At 32.7% G+C, this 21,263-nt stretch overlaps 1 protein-coding gene across 1 annotated transcript; it reads right to left on the reverse strand.

Moving 5' to 3' along the window:
• Window positions 1-11,104: 11,104 nt before the first annotated feature.
• Window positions 11,105-18,952, reverse strand: LOC107894951 (MADS-box transcription factor 23). Its single transcript, XM_016820109.2, has 8 exons — window positions 18,825-18,952; window positions 18,189-18,456; window positions 16,552-16,633; window positions 16,003-16,064; window positions 13,226-13,331; window positions 13,080-13,121; window positions 12,598-12,681; window positions 11,105-12,304 (listed from the first exon to the last, which is right to left on the reverse strand). Exons 2-8 carry the CDS (start codon window positions 18,368-18,370, stop codon window positions 12,137-12,139), a joined length of 726 nt encoding a protein of 241 aa, XP_016675598.2. The 5' UTR covers window positions 18,371-18,456; window positions 18,825-18,952; the 3' UTR covers window positions 11,105-12,136.
• Window positions 18,953-21,263: the final 2,311 nt, after the last annotated feature.

The raw sequence follows: 21,263 nt of genomic DNA on the forward strand, positions 1-21,263 counted from the left end.
GTAAGTATTTGATGATGTACGGTTATTAAAATGGTTAAGGATGAAGGTGTTTGTTGTTATGAAAGATTAGGTGATAAATTATGCATGGAAATCATGAAAGGATAAAATTTTGCAAAGAAACAGAATTCAGGCAGCACAGTGACGTGAATTTGAAAAATCACCCAAGATAGTATAAAATGAATTAGAGGGTGAATGATATATGGAATTAAAGCTTGTTGAGTCTATTTTCATGGAAAAATAACGGTGTAGAAAAAAGAAATTTATATTTTAAGATATGTGAATTTTAGTAAGATAGGGTCAGAACTGTTTTTGGAGTCCCCTGTTCTGAGTTTAGAAAATAATTACAAATTGTACAAAAATGGTTATGAGTTGAAATTTACATGCTTAGATTCCTTAATGAGTCTATTTTCTGTAGAAACAAGTAAGAACTTCATATGAAAATCCTACAGTGAGAAAACTTATTTTTAGTGACTAGAGGTCAGGGCAGTCAGGTGGTGAAACAGGGGAGACTTTAACTAATAAACTGTACTAATTTGCTGAACCAAAAATTCTAAAAATTTTATGGTGAGTATATATATGAGTCTAGCTTCAGGGAAAATTTATGGAATTAAATTTCGAGTTCTGTAGCTCAAGTTATAATTAATTTAGTAACTGCTGCGCGATTGGACAGATTTGCTGCGAATAATGAAATAAATTTTCAAACCTAGTTTTTATGCTCCGAATTGGTAAGATAAGCTAAGTAATGCCTCGTGCTCGACTCCGGAAATGGTCTTGGGTAAGGGGTGTTACAGTCTCAGCCCAAGTGGAACCCCCATTAACAAAAACGGAGATAATCGTTCTTTTCATCAACACTTTGAAAGTACCGTTTTATGACAAACTAGTGGGAAGTGCCACGAAAGACTTTGCGGATATTGTAATATCCGGTGAGCTTATAGAGAATGCTGTCAAGAGCAGTAGAATGGAAGGTCAAGAAAGTTCAATAAGGGCAGCGCCCATGAAGAAGAAAGAACCAGAAGCCCACATGGTGGGAATGGGAAGCCGTTATGCCCCTAACCCATATCCAAACCAACCCCGACCTCGAAATTATCCTCCTCCGAATTTCTATTATCCTCCTCAGACCCCTTACTACCAAGCACCACCTCCTTCCTACCCCGTATACGCCATGAACAACCAAAGGCCCGTCATACATTCCCACAAAATACAATACCCGCCCAAGGCCAACCCAAAAACGAGCAGAGGCCAGCAAAACCCTATTCCGAGAGACCACAATTTACCCCTATTCCTGTGTCATATGGGGAACTGTACCCAAAACTTTTGGAGAAGCAATTGATATCCCCGCATTATATAGCACCCTTGAGGCCCCCATACCCGAAATGGTACGGCCCAAACGCTAGTTGTGCATACCATGCGGGACACCAGGGACATTCCACGGAAAATTACCTAGCCTTTAAGAGGAGAGTTCAAGGACTAATTGATGCGGGTATCCTATGATTCGATAGTGCCAGTAATGCAACTGGGAACCCATTCCCTAACCATACTGAAGGGAATGTGAGCACAGTAGGGAAAGAAGATGAATGGCAAGTCAGAAGATGTGTTTCAGAAATAAGGACGCCTCTGCAGAAAAACTGGGAGGCACTGGTTAAGAATGGATTGCTCTGTCACCCCGACGATAATCTCAGAAAAGAATGTCAGATTTTTTGTGATTTTCAAGGAATTGTAGGGCACGACATTCAATCATGTGAGGAATTTAAAAGGTTACTGCAAGACCGGATAGATAATAAGGAGATTGGGATTTTTTATGAAGGCGAAGAGGCCGATAGAGGAGAAATATGTGCTTCTGACCATCAATCGTTAGGTTTCCCGTATAGCGCCGACCGACCGTTAATAATTTATTATGACGCGAAGAAGGAACCGGTGAAACCAAAAGTGATAATCGAGGTACCATCTCCTTTCCCCTACAAGGACAATAAAGCAGTACCATGGAAATATGACGTTAATATCATCACACCTGAAGATGAAAAACCCAAAGCCATGACTGGAAGCGTTGGGGAAGTAGGTTATTTCACTCGTAGTGGAAGATGTTATTCGAAAGAGGTCGAATCAGTAAAAAAGAATAGTGACTTGAAACAGAAAGGAAAAGCACCGATGCATGTGACCGAAGATGAGTATGAAACTGTGCCTGAACAAGAAGCTAAAAAGCCTGTGGACGAGGAAGAAGCACAGGAATTCTTAAAATTTATCAAGCACAGTGAGTACAACGTGGTAGAACAATTGAATAAGCAGCCAGCGCGAATCTCGGTATTATCTCTACTGTTGAATTCTGAACCACACCGGAACGCTCTGCTGAAAGTGTTAAATCAAGCTTATGTGGCAAACAATGTATCTGTTGAAAAACTGGATAGGTGGGTGAAGAACTTGAATGCGGATAATTTCATTTCTTTTAATGATGATGAAATACCGCCCAATGGTAGAGGCTCAGTGAAAGCATTGCATATCACAACCCGTTGTAAGGGCTATATAATACCAAACGTGCTCATCGACAATGGATCGGCACTCAATGTCATGCCTTTGGCCACACTTTCCAGGATTCCGATGGATTTGTCCTATCTAAGGCCCTGCCATTCTACAGTAAGGGCATTCGATGGAACAAGACGAGAAGTTATGGGAAAATCGAGATCCCTCTAGAAGTGGGTCCCTACATATACAATGTTGAGTTTCAAGTCATGGACATTACACCATCATACAATTGTCTCTTGGGAAGACCTTGGATCCATTCTGCTGGAGCAGTACCATCATCCTTCCATCAAAAGGTGAAATTTATCATGGATGGTTGTTTGGTCATTGTCGAGGGAGATGAAGACATTGTCGCATCTATCTCTGCTGATGCACCCTACCTCGAAGTAAGCAAAGACGCAGTAGAATGTTCCTTCCGATCCCTTGAATTCGTCAATGCCACATTCGTCGCTGAGGGAAACAGAATTCCCGCGTCAAAACTGTCGAGAAATACCAAGATGGGTGTCAAGATGACTGTAGGAAAGGGAGTCCGAGCAAGGAAAGGTTTGGGAAGGTATCTGCAAGGAATAGTCAGGGCTCTAAAGCCAGTACACCACAAGGCCCGATACGGTTTAGGGTTCCAGCCGGACATGCGTCAAAGAAGAAAACAGTGGAAGAAAGATCAGGAAAGAAGGATCGTGAGAACACTAGGCCGAGAATCAGAATGGGAGCCCATGGAATTTCCTCCTTTGTCAAGAATATTTACGTCAGTGGGAATGATATACCCAGGGCAGTATAGTGCACAAAGCACAATGTAAATGATCGAAGAGGGTTTTCAGAATATCAGTATAAATGTCATTGACAAAGGAGCTGACGCGAGTAAAGACGTCTCAAAGATACGCCCTTGTCCCCCGGGTTTCATGTTGGACAATTGGACTGCCGAGGATCTTCTTGTAGTTTATAAGTCTTCAGAGTAATGCTCAAACGTTAATGTTCTGTTATGTCCTTAGATAAAACAGAATTATTTTGTAAAAGCTTGCATTCGCTCTTTATCACTTAAATGAATATCAATAAAGATGTATTTTGTCACGATTTTTTTCGCATATCACTAATTTCATAATCATCTCCTCATTTCATAGCCTATCTGTACATTTGCCTCATACCATGCCATGACATTTCGTTTGTTGGTTCCAATACTTGGATGCCCCTCTATAGTTTCCTTTTCCATTCAACCTTCAGGTGCTCAGATATCAACAGCATGAACAAACCCGTTACGAGTCCTGAAATTGATTTTGAGAAGGCTGTTTGTTTAGGAGAATTTGAGGTCGAAGAAAATGCTGAAGACTATGTCTCGTCTCCTGACTTGCTAAGAATGGTGGACAAGAGGATAAACAGATTTTACCTCATCAAGAATCTGTTGAAACAATAAATTTGGGAACTGAAGAAAAGAAGCAAGAAGTGAAAATTGGGACTTCTATTTCAGAGGACACCAAGCATAATTTGATTGCTTTGCTCCGCGAGTACAAAGATGTATTCGCATGGTCATATCAAGACATGCCAGGATTGGATGAAGATGTAGTGGTCCATAAGCTCCCATTAAAGCCAGAATGCAAACCCGTTCAACAAAAGTTAAGACGGATGAGACCCGAAATGTTGTTGAAGATAAAAGAGGAAGTCAAGAAGCAATTTGATGCTGGCTTCCTACAAGCCTCCAAATATCCAGAATGGGTGGCTAATATAGTCCCGGTGCCAAAGAAAGACGGCAAAGTACGAATGTGCATGGATTATCGTGACTTGAATCGAGCAAGTCCTAAAGATAATTTTCCCTTACCACATATTGATACGTTGGTGGATAACACAGCAAAACATTCATTACTTTCTTTCATGGAAGGATTCTCGGGGTATAATCAGATCAAGATGGCCCCTGAGGATATGGAGAAAACTACCTTCGTAACAATGTGGGGAACATTCTGCTACAAGGTGATGCCATTTGGGTTAAAGAATGCTGAGGCAACATATCAGAGGGCTATGGTGACGTTATTCCATGACATGATGCATAAAGAAATAGAGGTCTACGTCGACGATATGATTGCTAAATCCCGAGGGGAAGAAGAGTATGTAGTGAACCTGAAGAAATTGTTTGACAGACTGAGAAAGTTCCAGCTAAAGCTCAATCCGGCCAAATGTACGTTTGGGGCTACCTCGGGAAAATTGCTAGGCTTCATTGTCAGTGAAAGAGGTATCGAGGTTGATTCAGATAAAATAAAAGCTATTCAAGAGTTACCACCTCCGCGCACGCCAAAGGAAGTTAGAGGATTTTTAGGGAGGTTAAACTACATCGCCCGATTTATCGCTCAACTTACCAACCAATGCGACCCAATCTTTTGACTTCTTCGAAAACATAATCCCGGATAATGGAACGAGGAGTGCCAAGTGGCTTTTGACAAGATAAAATAGTATTTGTCTAATCCTCCAGTGCTAGTACCGCCAATGCCGGGAAGACTATTGATATTGTATTTGACTGTGTTCGAGAATTTAATGGGTTGCGTACTGGGGCAACACGACGAGTTAGGAAAGAAAGAAAAGGCGATCTACTACCTCAGCAAAAAGTTTACTGAATATGAGGCAAAGTATTTGTCCATTGACAAATACTGCTGCGCTTTGGTTTGGGTAGCTCGGAGATTCAGGCAATATATGTTGTATCATACGACATGGCTAATTTCAAAGTTGGACCCAATAAAGTACATGATGAAATCACCGCACTCTCAGGAAGAATGGCACGATGGCAGATCTTACTATCAGAATATGACATCGTCTATGTGAGCCAAAAGTCGATAAAAGGAAGTGCAATAGCTGACTTCTTAGCAACTCGAACAACGAAGGAATACGAGCCATTGAAATTTGATTTCCCAGATGAAGACTTAATCTGCATTACAGAAAAAGAATGTGAGTCATCAAAAGAAAAGTCATGGAGGATGAGCTTTGATGGTGCATCGAATGCATTGGGGCATGGGATTGGAGCAGTCTTAGTATCACCAGAAGGGAACCATTATCCGTTCACTGCCAGGCTGAATTTCTTCTGTACCAATAACATAGCGGAATATGAAGCTTGTATCATGGGACTTCATGCAGCAATTGAACGAAACATCCAAACTTTAGAGGTATACGGAGACTCAGTATTAGTGATCTATCAGATCTGTGGAGATTGGGAAGTGAGGGATTCAAAATTAGTCAAATACAGTGATTTCGTGGCAGGATTGATTAAAGAATTCAAAGAAATAACTTTTAATTACTTTTCACGAGAAGAAAACCAGTTAGCTGATGCCCTGGCCACTTTGGCTTCAATGTTTAAAGCAAACAGAGAAACAGAAATAATGCCTCTTCAAATGAGCATATATGAAGTCCGTGCACATTGTTTCAGCATTGAGAAAGAGCCAGATGGGCAGCCATGGTTCCATGATATCTTAGAATACATCAAGAATCAAAGGTATCCCGAGCAAGCAAATGTGAACGACAGAAGAACAATCAGAAGAATGGCAGTGAAATTTATTCTTGATGGGGACATCCTATACAAAAGAGGAAAAGATCAGGTGTTCTTGAGATGCGTGGATACAGTTGAAGCCAGAAAAATACTTGAAGATGTCCATGAAGGAATTTGTGGAACACACGCTAATGGTTTCACTATGGCCAGGAAGATTATGAGACTCGGTTATTACTGGCTGACGATGGAAAGTGACTGCATTAGTTTCGCACGGAAATGTCACAAATGTCAAATTTATGGTGATAAAATTCATGTAGCTCCTTTGCCCCTTCATGTCATGACTTCTCCGTGGCCGTTTTCTATGTGGGGCATGGACGTTATAGGGCCTATCTATCCAAAAGCTTCTAACGGACACCGGTTCATTTTTTTGGTTATTGATTACTTCACAAAGTGGATAGAAGCCGCTTCGTTTGCCAACGTGACAAAGACCACGGTTTGTACGTTTTTGAAAAGGGAAATCATTTGTCGATATGGTTTGCCTGAAAGAATCATTTCAGATAACGCCATGAACTTGAACAACAAGATGATGAAAGAAGTATGTGAACAATTTCAAATAAAGCATCATAACTCATCGCCTTATCGCCTGAAAATGAATGGAGCCGTTGAAGCAGCCAACAAGAATATTAAGAGGATTATTGGAAAAATGACCGAGACATATAAAGACTGGCACGAGAAGTTACCCTTTGCTCTGTTTGCATATCGCACATCCGTACGGACATCTACAGGAGCAACTCCTTTCTCTCTGGTCTATAGAATAGAAGCTGTGCTACCTATCGAAGTTGAGATCCCCTCTATGCGAGTCTTAACGGAGTCGAAATTAGAGGAAGCAGAATGGGTTCGAGCTCGATATGACCAGTTAAACCTCATCGAAGAAAAACGTCTAAAGGCAATTTGTCATGGACAGATGTACCAGAAAAGAATGATCGCGGCTCATGATAAGAAGGTACGGCCAAGAGAATTCCACGAAGGAGAACTCGTGCTAAGAAAGATTCTCCCAATACAAAAAAACTTCCAAGGAAAATGGGCGCCAAATTGAGAAGGTCCATACGTCATAAAGAAGGCATTCTCGGGCAGAGCTTTGATTCTCACCGAGATGGATGGGAAGGAGTTACCGAATCCAGTAAACTCAGATGCTGTAAAGAAATATTATGCTTGAAAAAGAAAACCCGAAAAGGGCATTTAAAAAAAAAGATTAAGGTGAAAACCCGAAAAGGGCGTCTTGATTAAACATAAAAGATTGGCATGAAAACCCGAAAAGGTATTCTAATGAAGCAAACCCGGGCTTAAAGAACAAGGCGTTTTGAACGGTGGGTCAAATAGTGAGACTACCGTATTTGAAGCATTTCTGAAAGCTCGAAATTTTCTACGCAAGAAGCCATGCTCGAAAAGATTCTTGATTGAGGACGTGGAAGAGTTCATGCATTGATTATCTAGAGCACTTGTATTTGTTGAGCGCAATCCTTTTCTTTTATAACATTTTTTACTATCATGGGTTAACTTTCTTTGTTTGCTACATTTGAAATGAATAAATGCGAGGTATCCTTTTGTCCCTACCTGACCATTTTTTTCATGCATCTCATTCTGTGGTTCATTTACACGATAAATAGTGAAATGACATACTCTAAACAAAAGAAATGTTAAGCATTACCCGGGTAAGAATTTGATAAGTACAAGAGCCTCAATGCAAGGACAAAGCTCAACCAAGGGCCAAAGAGTGATATCTGGGAAATATAGATTATTCATGAAGCTTGAGGACGGGTACATAGCCTGAAGAGAAAGTCAAGAATCAAAGCAATGAACACAGATCATCAAAAATCGTGACGAAAAAAGGATATATGACAAACATGCCTAAAGCTCATATCATAATCATGTAGGCATAAATGTATTTAAGACAAAAATGTGCATATCATGATAACATCATGCAGGACATTTACAGGTACTCCAGTAGAGCAAGAGGATGTGATGATAGCTGAAAAGACACATGAATTCCACCAGATGACATGTTTTGGTATTCTGATGTTTTATTTCTATTTTTCAAAAATCAACTCATATTGCGAGAGGTGAGTTGAGCCTCAAGACATGCTGAGGTAATTTCAATTTCTGTTTTCTTCAATTTATGTTTTTCAAAAATCAGCTCATATTACGAGAGGTGAGTTGAGCCTCAGGGCACGCTGAGGTATTTTCAATTTCTGCTTTTCAATTTCTGCTTTTCAAAAAAAAATCAACTCATATTGCGAGAGGTGAGTTGAGCCTCAGGACACGCTGAGGTAATTTCAATTTATGTTTGTAAAAAAAATCAACTCATATTGCGAGAGGTGAGTTGAGCCTCAAGGCACACTGAGGTATTTTCGATTTCTGCTTTCCAATTTATGCTCTTTAAAAAAATCAACTCATATTGTGAGAGGTGAGTTGAGCCTCAGGACACGCTGAGGTAATTTCAATTTCTGTTTGTCAAAAATCAACTCATATCGCGAGAGGTGAGTTGAGCCTCGTCTCACATGTTGAGGTCTTTTCAATTTCTGTTCGTCAAAATCAACTCATATTGCGAAAGGTGAGTTGAGCCTCGAGGCACGCTGAGGTATTTTCAATTAATGTTTTTTCAATTTATGTTTTTCAAAAATCAACTCATATTACGAGAGGTGAGTTGAGCCTCGGGTCACATGCCAAGGTATTTCCAAAATCTGTTTGGCAAATTCTGTTTTCAAAAATCAACTCATATTGCGAGAAGTGAGTTGAGCCTTTGCTCACGTGCTGAGCTATTTTTCTATTTCTGTTTTTAATGTCTAGTTTTTAAAAGTCAATTCATATTTCGAGAAATGAGTTGAGTTCAGGATCACACACCGAGTAAAGAACAAAGATCCGATTGAAGGCACCAGATTTTGTCTCCCTGAAGTTGCAGTGGAGCTGGTCGAGGATATCAGATCTTGCCTTTCTGAAGTGGCAGAAGAGAAGACCAAAACCTTATCTCACGGAAGCAATAGAAGAGAAGATTGAAGCTGTAGATCTTATCCTTCTGAAGTTACAATGAAGCAGATGGAAGCCACAAATCTCATATCCTTGAAACTACATTGAAGTAGATTGAAGCTACAAGGCCCATATCAGAAGATGCAGTAAACTGAACCAAAGCTACAAGATGCGATGGACTAGTAAGAGACTGCCTGGAAAAGAAGAGCGCCAAAGAAGTCAACAATTGGCAAGACTGGGCAAAATTGGCCTTTCATTATGTCTTTGCTCTATTCCCATTACACGATAATGAGCAAAGAGGGGTAGCTGTTGTAGGCCAATTTTGGCCCAAATACAACCAAATACCCACCCCAATTTCATCAGCCCAACATCATCAAACCCAATCTAAACCAACAGCCCACCTAAACTAACTTACTAAACATTTTCCAGCAAAGAAAAAAACCCTAGCCACCTCCCCACTTTCCTCTAACACCAGCCACCATCACCTGCTCCACCAATCACCCCCATACCCTGTAAAAACAGAGCAAACAAGCAAGACGGGAAAATATGGAAAAAGTAATAAAAAAACTTGTAAAAGATGGCTATAAAAAGCCATTCAAAAATGTTGTAAAGGGGGGGTTTATTTTTTTTTAAAAGAAAGATTGTAACACAGATATTGGAAATAAAAACGGATACGAAAACAAAAAAAAGAGAAGGAAGGTTCAAGAGGTTTAGTTTTGTTCTTTTTTTTCCTTTTTTCTTCTTTTTGTTCTCTGCTTACCTTGTTTTTTTCATATTCATTCATTGTTTTTTTTCCTTTTTTTTCAAGAAAACCTTTTTTTAACAAAGAAACATAAAAAAATTTTAAAGTAGGCGTACCTAGGTTGCGCTCCTTCGCTGTACACGGCGGTCACCGCCGTCGTCGTTGGCGGTAGGGCGGGTCTCTAAGGAACCCAATCGACAAAAAGAAAAAGGGGGAGGGGAAGAGAGCATGGAAGTTTTTTTTGTTTTTTTTTTAAGATTGGGGGTTGAAAATGAAACACAAAAAAAAATCTTTGTTTTTAAATAATGGTGTTCAAACGGCACTATTTTGTTTGGTGGGTGGGGTCTGTGCACTTTCCCTAAAAGGGAAATTTATGCGTTTAGTCCTCCTCTCTCGCAACCTCATTCAATTAACCCCCATTTTCTATCTTCTTTTGTTTTTTTAAATTTGGCCCTCAGATCTTGTTTGGTTTTCGTTTTGATCTCTAATTAACTATCCAATATTTATACTTTTATATCCTGAATTTTAATTTGTTTTTAGCCATGTCCTAAATCTATTTAATTCATTTATTAACCTTTTTTTTTAAATGTTTCATTTATATGTTATTTCAAATATTTTATATGTTGTTTATTTACATCATTATTGTAAATATTATATATATATATTTTTTGTACATTTCCTAATATTTTCTTTTATTGTAGATATTATTATTATATACTCTTATTATATGCATATATATGACATATCTTTTATGTACATATTATTTTATATTATTATTACCAAATATATCATTTTTTCTTATTATTAGTACATGATTTATTTTTATTTTCTTTTTTTTGCAAATATCATTATTATTGTTATAATAATTTCTAGTATTCCATGTTAAAATTTTTCATTAATGATATCATTGTTTGCGTCGTTTATCTATTTTTAAATTCTCACTTTAGAAATATTTTTTTCTTATGTTTTAATTAATTTCAATAAATAAAGCAACGCGCCGATTTAACATTAAGTCGTAGATTTCATCGCTATGTTGGGTGGAATTTGTCGGCTCGTGCTAAAGACGGAACACCCTTCTAAAAAACCAAAAAAAAATAAAAACTAAAATTTTTCGTCTTTTCAATCGGATCACGACTAAATATTACATTGAACTCGCATTTTTGAAAATCAAGACAACACGTGTTTATAAGATACCAATTTTGGGCGTCGCGAGGGTGCTAATACCTTCCCCGTGCGTAACCGACTCCCGAACCTTATTTTTCTCTGGACTTTTAACGTAGACCTAAACTCGGCCTTCCTTTTGTTTTAAAAAATAAATCTAATAGGTGTCCAATCACACTTAGGAAAAAGGATCGATGGCGACTCCCTCTTTATTTTAAAATCAAATTTTAGTTTTCAAGTTTTCAATAAATCGCCACAATTAGCGACCAAAGCTAAACATTTTTACGTCGTTACACACAATATTTAGTCATAAACACAAATTAATGCCGATGAAAATGAAATATTTAGTCATAAACCCTTCGTATTTGACCTTATTTTCATCACCCTCAACAGTAAAGCAAATGCTATTTGCAGTGAATACCAAATTCGTCTCCATTATTACCTAATTTACATATTATAAAACAGTAATTCATAACTTGGAATAAGAAGAAGCTCACCCATACGTACTGAAGCTTACAGCCATGGGATGTCCACCCTAAGTTTGCTGTTCTTAGGGTTGGATGTTGAAATGCTTTGCTTTCTTGTTTAGTTTTTAGGTCAATCTGTATATGAAGTCTTTGTACCATACATTTTCGATGGATTTAATCTATCTACTATAATTAGATAACTTCAGTCTCTCTATTTTAATTTTTTTTGTCTTGAGATAATTTATTTTCATTAATTTCTATCAAATAATTTAATGAAATATATATATTTAATATTTAAATCATGATTTAATCTTTAAATTATACTCATATTCCCACTTTGATATTTAAATTTTTGTCTCATTTCGATAAATGAACTATCAATTTTGTTCTAATTTATCCCAAAATAAAAAAGTTGTCAATAAAAATGTGACATTATTATTGTATCTAGGTAAATTTTGGGGGGTAAAATAAGATCGAAAATAATAGTTCAACTACCAAAATGTGAAATAAAAAAAAATTTAGATACCAAAATAATAATAATAATAATATAGTTCGAAGGTCAAATCAGGACTTATTTTTTAAAAAAAATATATGATGACATGATATGTTTTTTTAATTTTTTTAAAAAAATCATGTCAAATTAATCAATAGAATTTTATGGTTGAAAAATTATGTTTTAAATAGTAGAGAGACTAAAAGTAATCAAATTATAAGCAAAAGAGAGTAAATTTATCGAAGACACATAGTTGAAGCTCATTCCATAAAATTTTACCTAGTTTTCGATTTTGATGTATCAGCGTCGGGAAGTTGTTGAGGCAGGCTTAACCGGAGATCAACAACAGGTGCTTGCAAATAATCATATCCATTGTTGAAACCATAACTGTGGGATAAGCTTTTGCTGCTTTCATTTGCTTCTTCTGTTCCATTTCCATTAACCTGTGTCACCCCCAAATATTTGTGTTGCTTAGTAAATTTTTTAATAGAGGTGTTTATGGGTCGAACAAGATTAACGAGTTCCAAATATTTTTTAGATCTGAGCTCGAGTTCTATCCATCTAAATTCACTTAAAAGGTTATTTTATTATTTAAAAAATTATAACAAATATTTTTATATTTTAATTATTTATAAACAGCAAACCTAGCTAGATCAAAGTTGAAAAATATAAATTTAAACCAATCCTTATACATCTCTAGTTATCATATATATATATATATATATATAGTGAGTACCTTCTTTTGAAGTTCAGTATTTTCATGGCAAATAAGGTCTAGCTTCTTGTGTACTTTTAGATTCTCTTGATCAATGTGGTGTCCCTGCAATATCAAATAAATGAAAGTTGTTAAACTCGACCAAAAAAAGAAGAAGAAAAAACCCGGTTTAATTGTGGTTTTAGTCATGTAATAGTTGAAACTCTTATAATATTATTAGCAAGTTCGAATTGATAATTATGTTTGACTGAATTTTCACGCGATTCTGATCGGATAACAAAAGAAAATTTTAATTCATCAACAATAGCAATGTTGCTATGAATTTGAACCTACTGGTAACATTATATAAAATAAAATAATTGAATCATATCAAATTGAAATAGAGTGACTAAATCTCGAATTGTCGTATAATAAAAAGACTAAAATTATAACTGGACCCAAGAAAATCACTACGTACATATGAAAATCAACAGAAAGGAAAATGCAGCAAAACCTTTTCTAACCTTGCGCTTTAGCTCATCGATTTGATTTGTCAGAATTTGGTCCTATGACACAACAATAAAAGGGAGCAAATTGCATTGGAAAATTATTATTGAATCCTTGAAAGTTGTAAATGCAAATTTCATCTTGGTTTTAAAGCTAATTTTACCTTTCTCATGCGTACCCTTTTCAAACTCATTTCAAGCTGGTTTTCTAGGCCCTGTAGATCTTTGAAGCTTAAACCAGATAGCTCTTTCTCTTTCCCCTTCAACTGCCTACAGAATTCAAAATCGGTTAACTTAATCGATTCCATCAAGTCAGTTATGATAGTTGATTTGATTCTATAGGTGGTTAAAATAGATTAGTCATTTGTTATGAATAGACCTGGTCGAGTTACCCGTCCAGATTCGAAGGTTAGTTCAAAATTTAAAAAGGTTTGGGTTAAAATATTAGGCCCGAAAAATGTGCTTAGATAAAAAATTAGGTCCTTTTAAAATATAGGTTGGTCTTGGGCTTGAATATTTAAGGCTCGAGCCTGACCCGACCCATTTTTAAGTTTATAATACTTTATATTATGTAATTTAGAACACATTAAAAAATAAACCTATATAAAATATATAATATTATTCTAATGTAAATATTAAAATAATGTTAAGATGACTATATAAAAAATTTTAAATAAATAAAAAAGGTATAAATTATTAAAAATTAATATAATATAATATATATTTTTAAAAAAAATTAAAAAATAATATGGGTGGGTCTAAAATGGGATACGGTTAGTTTTTTTTATAAATATGGACGAGTTTGGGCAAAATTTTAAGCCCATATCTCGGGCCGGGCTATGCTTAGGCAAACATAAAATATGTTAATATCATGCTTAGGTCAGGTCAACCCGGCCCATGAACGCCTCTAGTTATGAATTTTCATATGATATATACATTTTTAATTTTTATAAAATATATTTACAATTATAATATTATAAAATTTTAACCCAAATTAAAATTTCATGTTATATTTTTAATACTTAGAAGAAAATAAGAGAAAAAAACGATTTAATCAACTGATTTAATAGATGTTAACTTAGTTTTATTATGTCAATTAGACGATCAGTTAATCAATTAAAGTACGAATTTAGTTCAGTTAATTCGGTTTTTTAATCATTTTAACTAAATTGATTGGATATACACGTCAGATACTTAAAAGAAGTAACAAATTATGTTAAATTAAGTTATAAAAACTACATCACAATCTTTTTAAAGATTAAAGGGTACATATTGAGAATATTCTTTTATTTCCAGCCTTTGAACTTCCTTGTCATAATGGTGTATTTATTAGCTTACTGAATTTAAAATTAATTTTATTGTAAGTCCTAGTATTTTAGGGGTTAATTACACCTAAGGTTATTAAACTATTGGTAATTTTATATTTTTTCCACTCAAAATAAAAAAAGTTACAAAATGGTCACTGAACTATTCAAAAGTTTTCATTTAAGTTTTTGAGATGTTAAAAACATTGTTGTATGATATTTTATATTCACATTGCTTGCACCAATCAAAACCTCTCCTCTTTTACAGTTCTTTTTTTTTCATGGAACAATTTTAAATGTCATAAATCTGTGAACCAAAATTTAAATAGTTTTTTTTCTTCAATCTTTGACATTAACTGTCAAATCGACTTAGATCTAATGTATGTTGGTATTGATTCACTGTTCCAATCATCGAATTGTTGCTTGGATCTCAATAGCCAAATTTAAAAAAAAAAAGAAACTTAACAATCCAGTGACTTAAATAAAAACTTTCAAATAGTTTGATGACTCAAATGAAAACTTTCGAATAATTCAGCGACCATTTTGTAACTTTTTTAAATTAAGTGAACAAAATGTAAACTTACCAATAGTTTAGTGACCTATTTACCCATATTTTAATTTTATAAAATTAAATAACTGAACTATTATTAATAAATTCGATTACATATGCTAATCCTGTTACATAATTTTAATATAAATTTGTCTCAACATGCATAACTTATTTTTGTAAACACATTTCATGTTAATTCACAATTTTTTTTAAAATTTTTGTCTCAGTTTATGTTCAGGGTTTATAGTTACTTCTCCTAATAATGTTGTCTTTAAAGTTTAAACTCATATTTTTTCTTAAAAATATAAAATATTTTATCACTATACCTAAAACTTTTTAATATTCACAGACATATTTTGAGCCAACTTATTGAGGGTAGCATAAATGACTTAATTTTTGGTGATCTAATTCAATGGAATTGAAGTTTTGTGACCTAACATTAAAACTGATGCTAAATTAAGTGATAAAAAAAATATAAATATGCTCAAGTTTTACATATGATGAGTTAAAATTAGGATTAATATGTAGTTTATTTCCTGAATTTGTTTAGGATTAATATGTATTTTATCTCTTAAACTTGTTCAAAAGTACTTAGTTAGTATTTAAACTTTTTTTTGAACTTAATTGATATTTGAATTTGTATTTCATTGCCCAAGTTGATACCTCTACACTAACACAGTTAGTTTTTACTGATGTGACACTGATAACTAATCTTATAGTGACACATGCCAACCTTTCAGTATGACATGTGGCGTATATAAACTAAAAATAAAAAATCTTTTAAAAAATTTAAATTAATTTTAAAAAATATAATTTTTTGAAAAGTTCAGGTAACAATTAGGGGGTAAACTACATGTTAATCATTAAAATTTTGACACAGTTAACAAAGTGTGAACAATACGTGTGACAGAATATAAGTTTAGATACTAACTAGATAAAAAAATTTAGACAAATTTGAAGACTAAACTACATATTGACCTACGAATTATGAAGAAAATGTTACCTATGACACAATAAATTTCTTTAAAATTTTCCGTCCAATGCACTGCAAAAGTGTTTTATGTATGAATAATGGGAGGTTGAGTACCTTTGGTATTCTTGCAAGTCATTTTGTTGTTGCCTCAGGCTTGCTACCTCCTTCTTCCAAAACTATCATGCACAAAGCCATATATTAAAGCATTTTATAGTAAACTAACATCACAAAAAGACGAAAAATTGGAAGTATGTCACGCAAAAGTTAGGGACATCAATCTCTATTTAATTACAATAGTTGGATTTGTGAATTGGTTAAGTAATTTAGATTTTAAATTTTTATGTTAATTTTGGGTTCAAATTCTTTAGATAAAATTATTTCAATTTTAAAATATTTATTTAAGCTATTCTAAATTTGAATTGTTGATATTTTATAATCAAATCAAATTCGATTTAAAATTCACAAGTCAGATATTTAGACTTCATTTGTGAGCTTAATATATAGCCTTTAAAATTAATTGGCATGTTTTGTAACTATGAAAAACCAACCGAAAGGGGAAAAAGATAGCAACAAATGCCATACATACATTTTGAACCAAAAAGGGGGAAAATGCAGGAAATTTTATAGAGAAAATACATAAGCAGATGATGGAGAAATAATTACCTTTAATTCAGAAGCAGGATCAAGTAGTTGATGATGATATTCCTCTTCATACTTGGTGTAACGTTCTATGACAGATTTCATGCTGATATAAAACATGCATTAATACCTTTTTTCTAATTAGAGGCAGATAAATATTAATAAATTTATTTAAATATAAACTTGACAATAAATTCTAAATCCAAAATAAGAATTGTTGTAATAATTTTAAATAAAATTATTAATATTTATTTATAAGTCTTTTGATATTTTTTGTTTTATCTAATTATATTGTGATATGGTGCTATTTACTGATATGCATAGAAATTCATGTATTGATAGCACATTAGATATTATTTCATAATAAATAAGATATAGTTTAAATTGTGCGACCCCAACCCTCTACATTAATATTGTATAAAAAAATAATGTTTGAACTAGAATAAAGAATGACTTTGAACCTTTAGATCGAGAACCGAAGATAAAATATCGAATTATATTTGAACGACAATGACACCGAAAAAATATGAAAGATCATTTTAATTGATAATGAAATAATATAATATAATAATAATAAATTATTATTATATTGTACATGAAATTGGAAATATATAAGATAAAGGTTAAGAAAAATAGTTTTTATTTATTTGGTGTAGGTGGAAAGTGTTTTCAACCATTATTTTGTTTATTAATTTAATATAATTATCTTTTTTATTGATCGTGAATTAATATAATTTCTTACTCCTACTTTATTTAAATTAATTAGCTATAAAATTAATTTAAATTATTTATCATTTAAAATGATAAATAAAAACATTGTGATACATATTAATAGTTTATTAAATAAAATCACAAATTCATATAATTTTTAATAAGTTTATAAAATAAAATAATTTAAAAACTTGTATCATATATAATTTCTAATCTAATGTCCTTAATAATCACACCTCACTGCTAAACGTGTGTTTGAATTCAAGTACATGCCTCGTCACTATTTTTAATATCCAATCTCACAACCATTGTTATTTTTAATTTCAATAAAGAAAAACACACCATCCATTCAAAGGAAGCCTAAGTCGTCCTATTAATATTAAAAGAAATCATCTAAATATTCTTAAAATATATATTAAATGTTTTTAAGAAACAAATAATAATAAATTTTGTGCTATAATCCAAATCTTGACATTTTCACATTTAATGTATTATTGTCAGTATATATTATAATGAAGGCATCATTTTGAAGAAGTATAAATTCTTGACAAATACATCATTTCCACACATACATACATACACACACATTTATATAATCACCTATAAATAAAGTTATTCTTATTTTATTTTTAAGGAAATTTACAAATTTATATTATTTATGAATGTCAACTTCGTACCATTTATTAATAATGTACGGATTCGTCGTCACTAATAGAAGGATTTACTTACAGTATTAGTCTAGAATTGATCTTACACGAGCAATGAAAAACTAATGATAATATTTCATGTTTTATTTGTGTCAAATTTTAAGTAAATTAAAAATAATTGATTATTTCTACAATTTAAAAAGGTTAATTGTTAAATTTTTTTTATCATAAATAAAGTTAATGAAAGTATGTTAATACTGTAAGTGATTTCTTCCTAACTAAAAGAAAAAGAAAAGAACTGACCTAGAGCTGGCAAAATGATGAAGCTTGGAGGTGCTGGAGAAGATAATCAACCCAACTTCAGCATCGCAAAGGATGGCTAACTCTTTAGCTTTCTTCAATAATCCATTTCTTCTCTTTGAGAAGGTCACTTGCCTGCTTGATGATTTCTCTATCTTTTTTATCTCTATTTTCCCTCTTCCCATTATAACCCCCTTAATTTTCTTCCCTTTAAATAAAATATAAAACAAAAATGAAAATTAGGGTTTTCCCCCTTTTTGCTTCTCTTTGCCTGCATCGATCAAGAAAAGAAATTCTCAGCAAAGTCATAAAATATATACACATAATTAAGTAGTATGGGTGCCATCCTGTTTAGAGATTGTTTACGCATGGATCGAGCTGAGAGATTGTTTGGATGTTCTCAAGACAGACGTGAATTTGAGATGTCGGAGCTTAAACTCCTTTCCGATGCTTTTAAGCAAGCAACAAGCTGTATCATCACCCTTCTAGCAACCGTATTCAGACATTTAACCTTGTTTTATGTTTCTGGAATTTAACATCTCTCTCACTCCATCCATCACCAAAGATGCATAAACAGATAACATACATGATTTGCAATAGAAATTAAAAAGAAAGAGAAAAGAAGATCAAAAAGCTTACTTGTTTGAAGCTAATAATGATGGATGAAAGGTGAATGATATACAGAGACTCAAATCTTCTTTTTCCTTTGCAAGTGAAAGAGGAAAATCTTGATTTATACTCTAGATGGAAACCCAGAAGTGGTTTTCTAACACAAAAACATGGAGCCGAAATCAGCTTAGCGGTTTTCCACATTATAGGTCATTGTGCCCCTATTCTCTAGAGCTGTTAAATAATTCAATACTCGCTTTAATTAACAGACATCTGTGTCCGTCAAATATAACAAATTTGTGTTGACCTCGAAAGGTGCAGAAATGGACAAACGTCGGTTAAACAAAGCGAGTAGACTGAAATTGGTAATCGAGAGAGTTAAATTAGAAGTATCCTCAGACTGACTTTGAGAGTGAAAACAACGTTTGTTAATAAAATAATTGTTTTTCGCATCGTACATATTTTATAACGGGATTTTCTAATTTAATTTTTAAATAGTTTTTACCATCTCCGGACATCTTTTCTAATTTAATATTTTTAACAACTTAAATTTTTAAACACAAATTAAAAAAATAATAGTTAGATAGTGACTACTTATAGCTTAAAAATTATTTTATTTTATTTTTATTTCATTTAAAATTATATTACTTTTTTTATAAAATAATTTAATTATATTCAATTACTAGTTTAAAATAATATACGAAACAGATTTTATAACTTACTTAATTTTTCGTACTTGTTTTTCAACACCTACGTGAAAAAAATTAAAATTAAAATTTTGTATCAAATAATCTATTATATATTCTTTTTCATGTGTTATATCTTATTTTAATTTTTATTTTTGTCTAATACTGTGATGTATGAATTTGTGTTGGTCAATGCAAAAAATTATCACGTTCTTCCAATTATTTATGTTTATTGTATTTTTATTTGATGCAGTTGAGGTTATATTAGTAACAAATCGATTTTATTTTCATCAATGCCTCAATTACATATTAAACAAAAAGAAAATCAAAATTTTTTAAGAGTTTATAAGTATAATTGTAACCAAAAATTACTTTTAATAGATATTAAATAAATTAAAATTATAATCAACTCAATACAAATATGACAGAGTAAAAATTAATATATATTCAATTTAAGATCAAAATAATTCTAAAAAAAACTCACACATAAAAAAAATTAAATCTAAAATAATTTAAAAGAGAAGGCACACATCATATGTATGCATGCCAAAACTTGGACCTAAGTGCTCCAAGTTTAGAGAGGAAAAATAGACCAATTTTCTAATTTCAAACTATTTTCATAGTAAAAAAAAAAAAACCAAGCATTTTTAGCAAATGCTGATGTTTGGGTCTTTAAATACTTAACTTTAATTTTTATCGGTATAATTATCATATATGAGCATCTAAGTTTTACATTGCGTAATCTTTGTATTGACATGGCTATTTTTTAATGTAGGAGGATATGTTCGAGTGCATTGAAGTGCATTATTCTCTTATTATGGGCTGAGAAGGGATTATGGATAGTTTTAGACATTTTGTCAAAAAAATCATATATGATCAGATCCTATAATAAAATTATTTTTTTTAAAAATATTATAACTACCATTAAAATTTTATAAATTACACTTTGATAAATGATATTATATAGTGATGAAGATGTACGAATATTATCTATAAAAATGTTAATTAGTCACTATATTATGTATAACTTACAGATTTAGTCTTTATATATTTAATTTGATCATTTTTTACTCATTTACCTTTTAAATTATAAAATTTCAGTTTTAACCAAACGTTACTTGTTAAATTCATCAAGTTCTACTGTTTCTAAATAATCTTATGTGGCCAATATATTATCAAAAGTGTAATGCTATGTTAGATTTTTTTTTCACATAATACTCACAGAAAAGTCACGTTATTTCAATTAATGGATTTCACAGCTATCATTTGAGTCAATATTGAAATTTCAAAATTTTAAAAATCATAAAAATTAAAAATGATCAAATCGGAGGAAAGAGACTAATCCACACAACTCACGGGACCTATATTTGACCTAACATATTTAACTGTTATTATTTGGTTCAAAATTAAAATATCAAAATTAAAAAGTACATGAGCTAAAATTGATTCATTCAAAAAAAATACAAGCCTAAATTAAAGTATGGGGACTAAATTCACAATTACCTATAATACAGGGACTAATAACAGAATTTGACCCTATATAGCTGATAAGTGAATTTTCGCGCATATATACAAATATATATACATCTGATAATTGATAAGTAGAAATTATTTTTTAAAAACTTTTATATAAGAGATAAGTAGTTTTTTTTTATAAGAGATAAGTGGTTTTTTAATAAGAGATAAGTACAAATTAAGTTAATAATATGCAAGTTGGTCGACAGTAGCTGACAGATCATGGGTTAGGTTTAGATTCTAATGGTCAAGGCCCGATAATCAAGTC

This window comes from Gossypium hirsutum, chromosome A13 (assembly GCF_007990345.1).
Source record: "Gossypium hirsutum isolate 1008001.06 chromosome A13, Gossypium_hirsutum_v2.1, whole genome shotgun sequence".
NCBI lineage: Eukaryota > Viridiplantae > Streptophyta > Magnoliopsida > Malvales > Malvaceae > Gossypium > Gossypium hirsutum.

Bases quoted from the DNA above. Each gene is read 5' to 3' on its own strand.
- LOC107894951 (XM_016820109.2), bottom strand. From the start codon at position 18,370: ATGGGAAGAGGGAAAATAGAGATAAAAAAGATAGAGAAATCATCAAGC. The intron at 13,332-16,002 runs GTACTCAACCTC...TGAATTCTGTAG, and splicing joins GACTTGCAAGAATACCAAAG to GCAGTTGAAGGGGAAAGAGA. The intron at 12,305-12,597 runs GTACTCACTATA...GGGGTGACACAG, and splicing joins ATACTGAACTTCAAAAGAAG to GTTAATGGAAATGGAACAGA.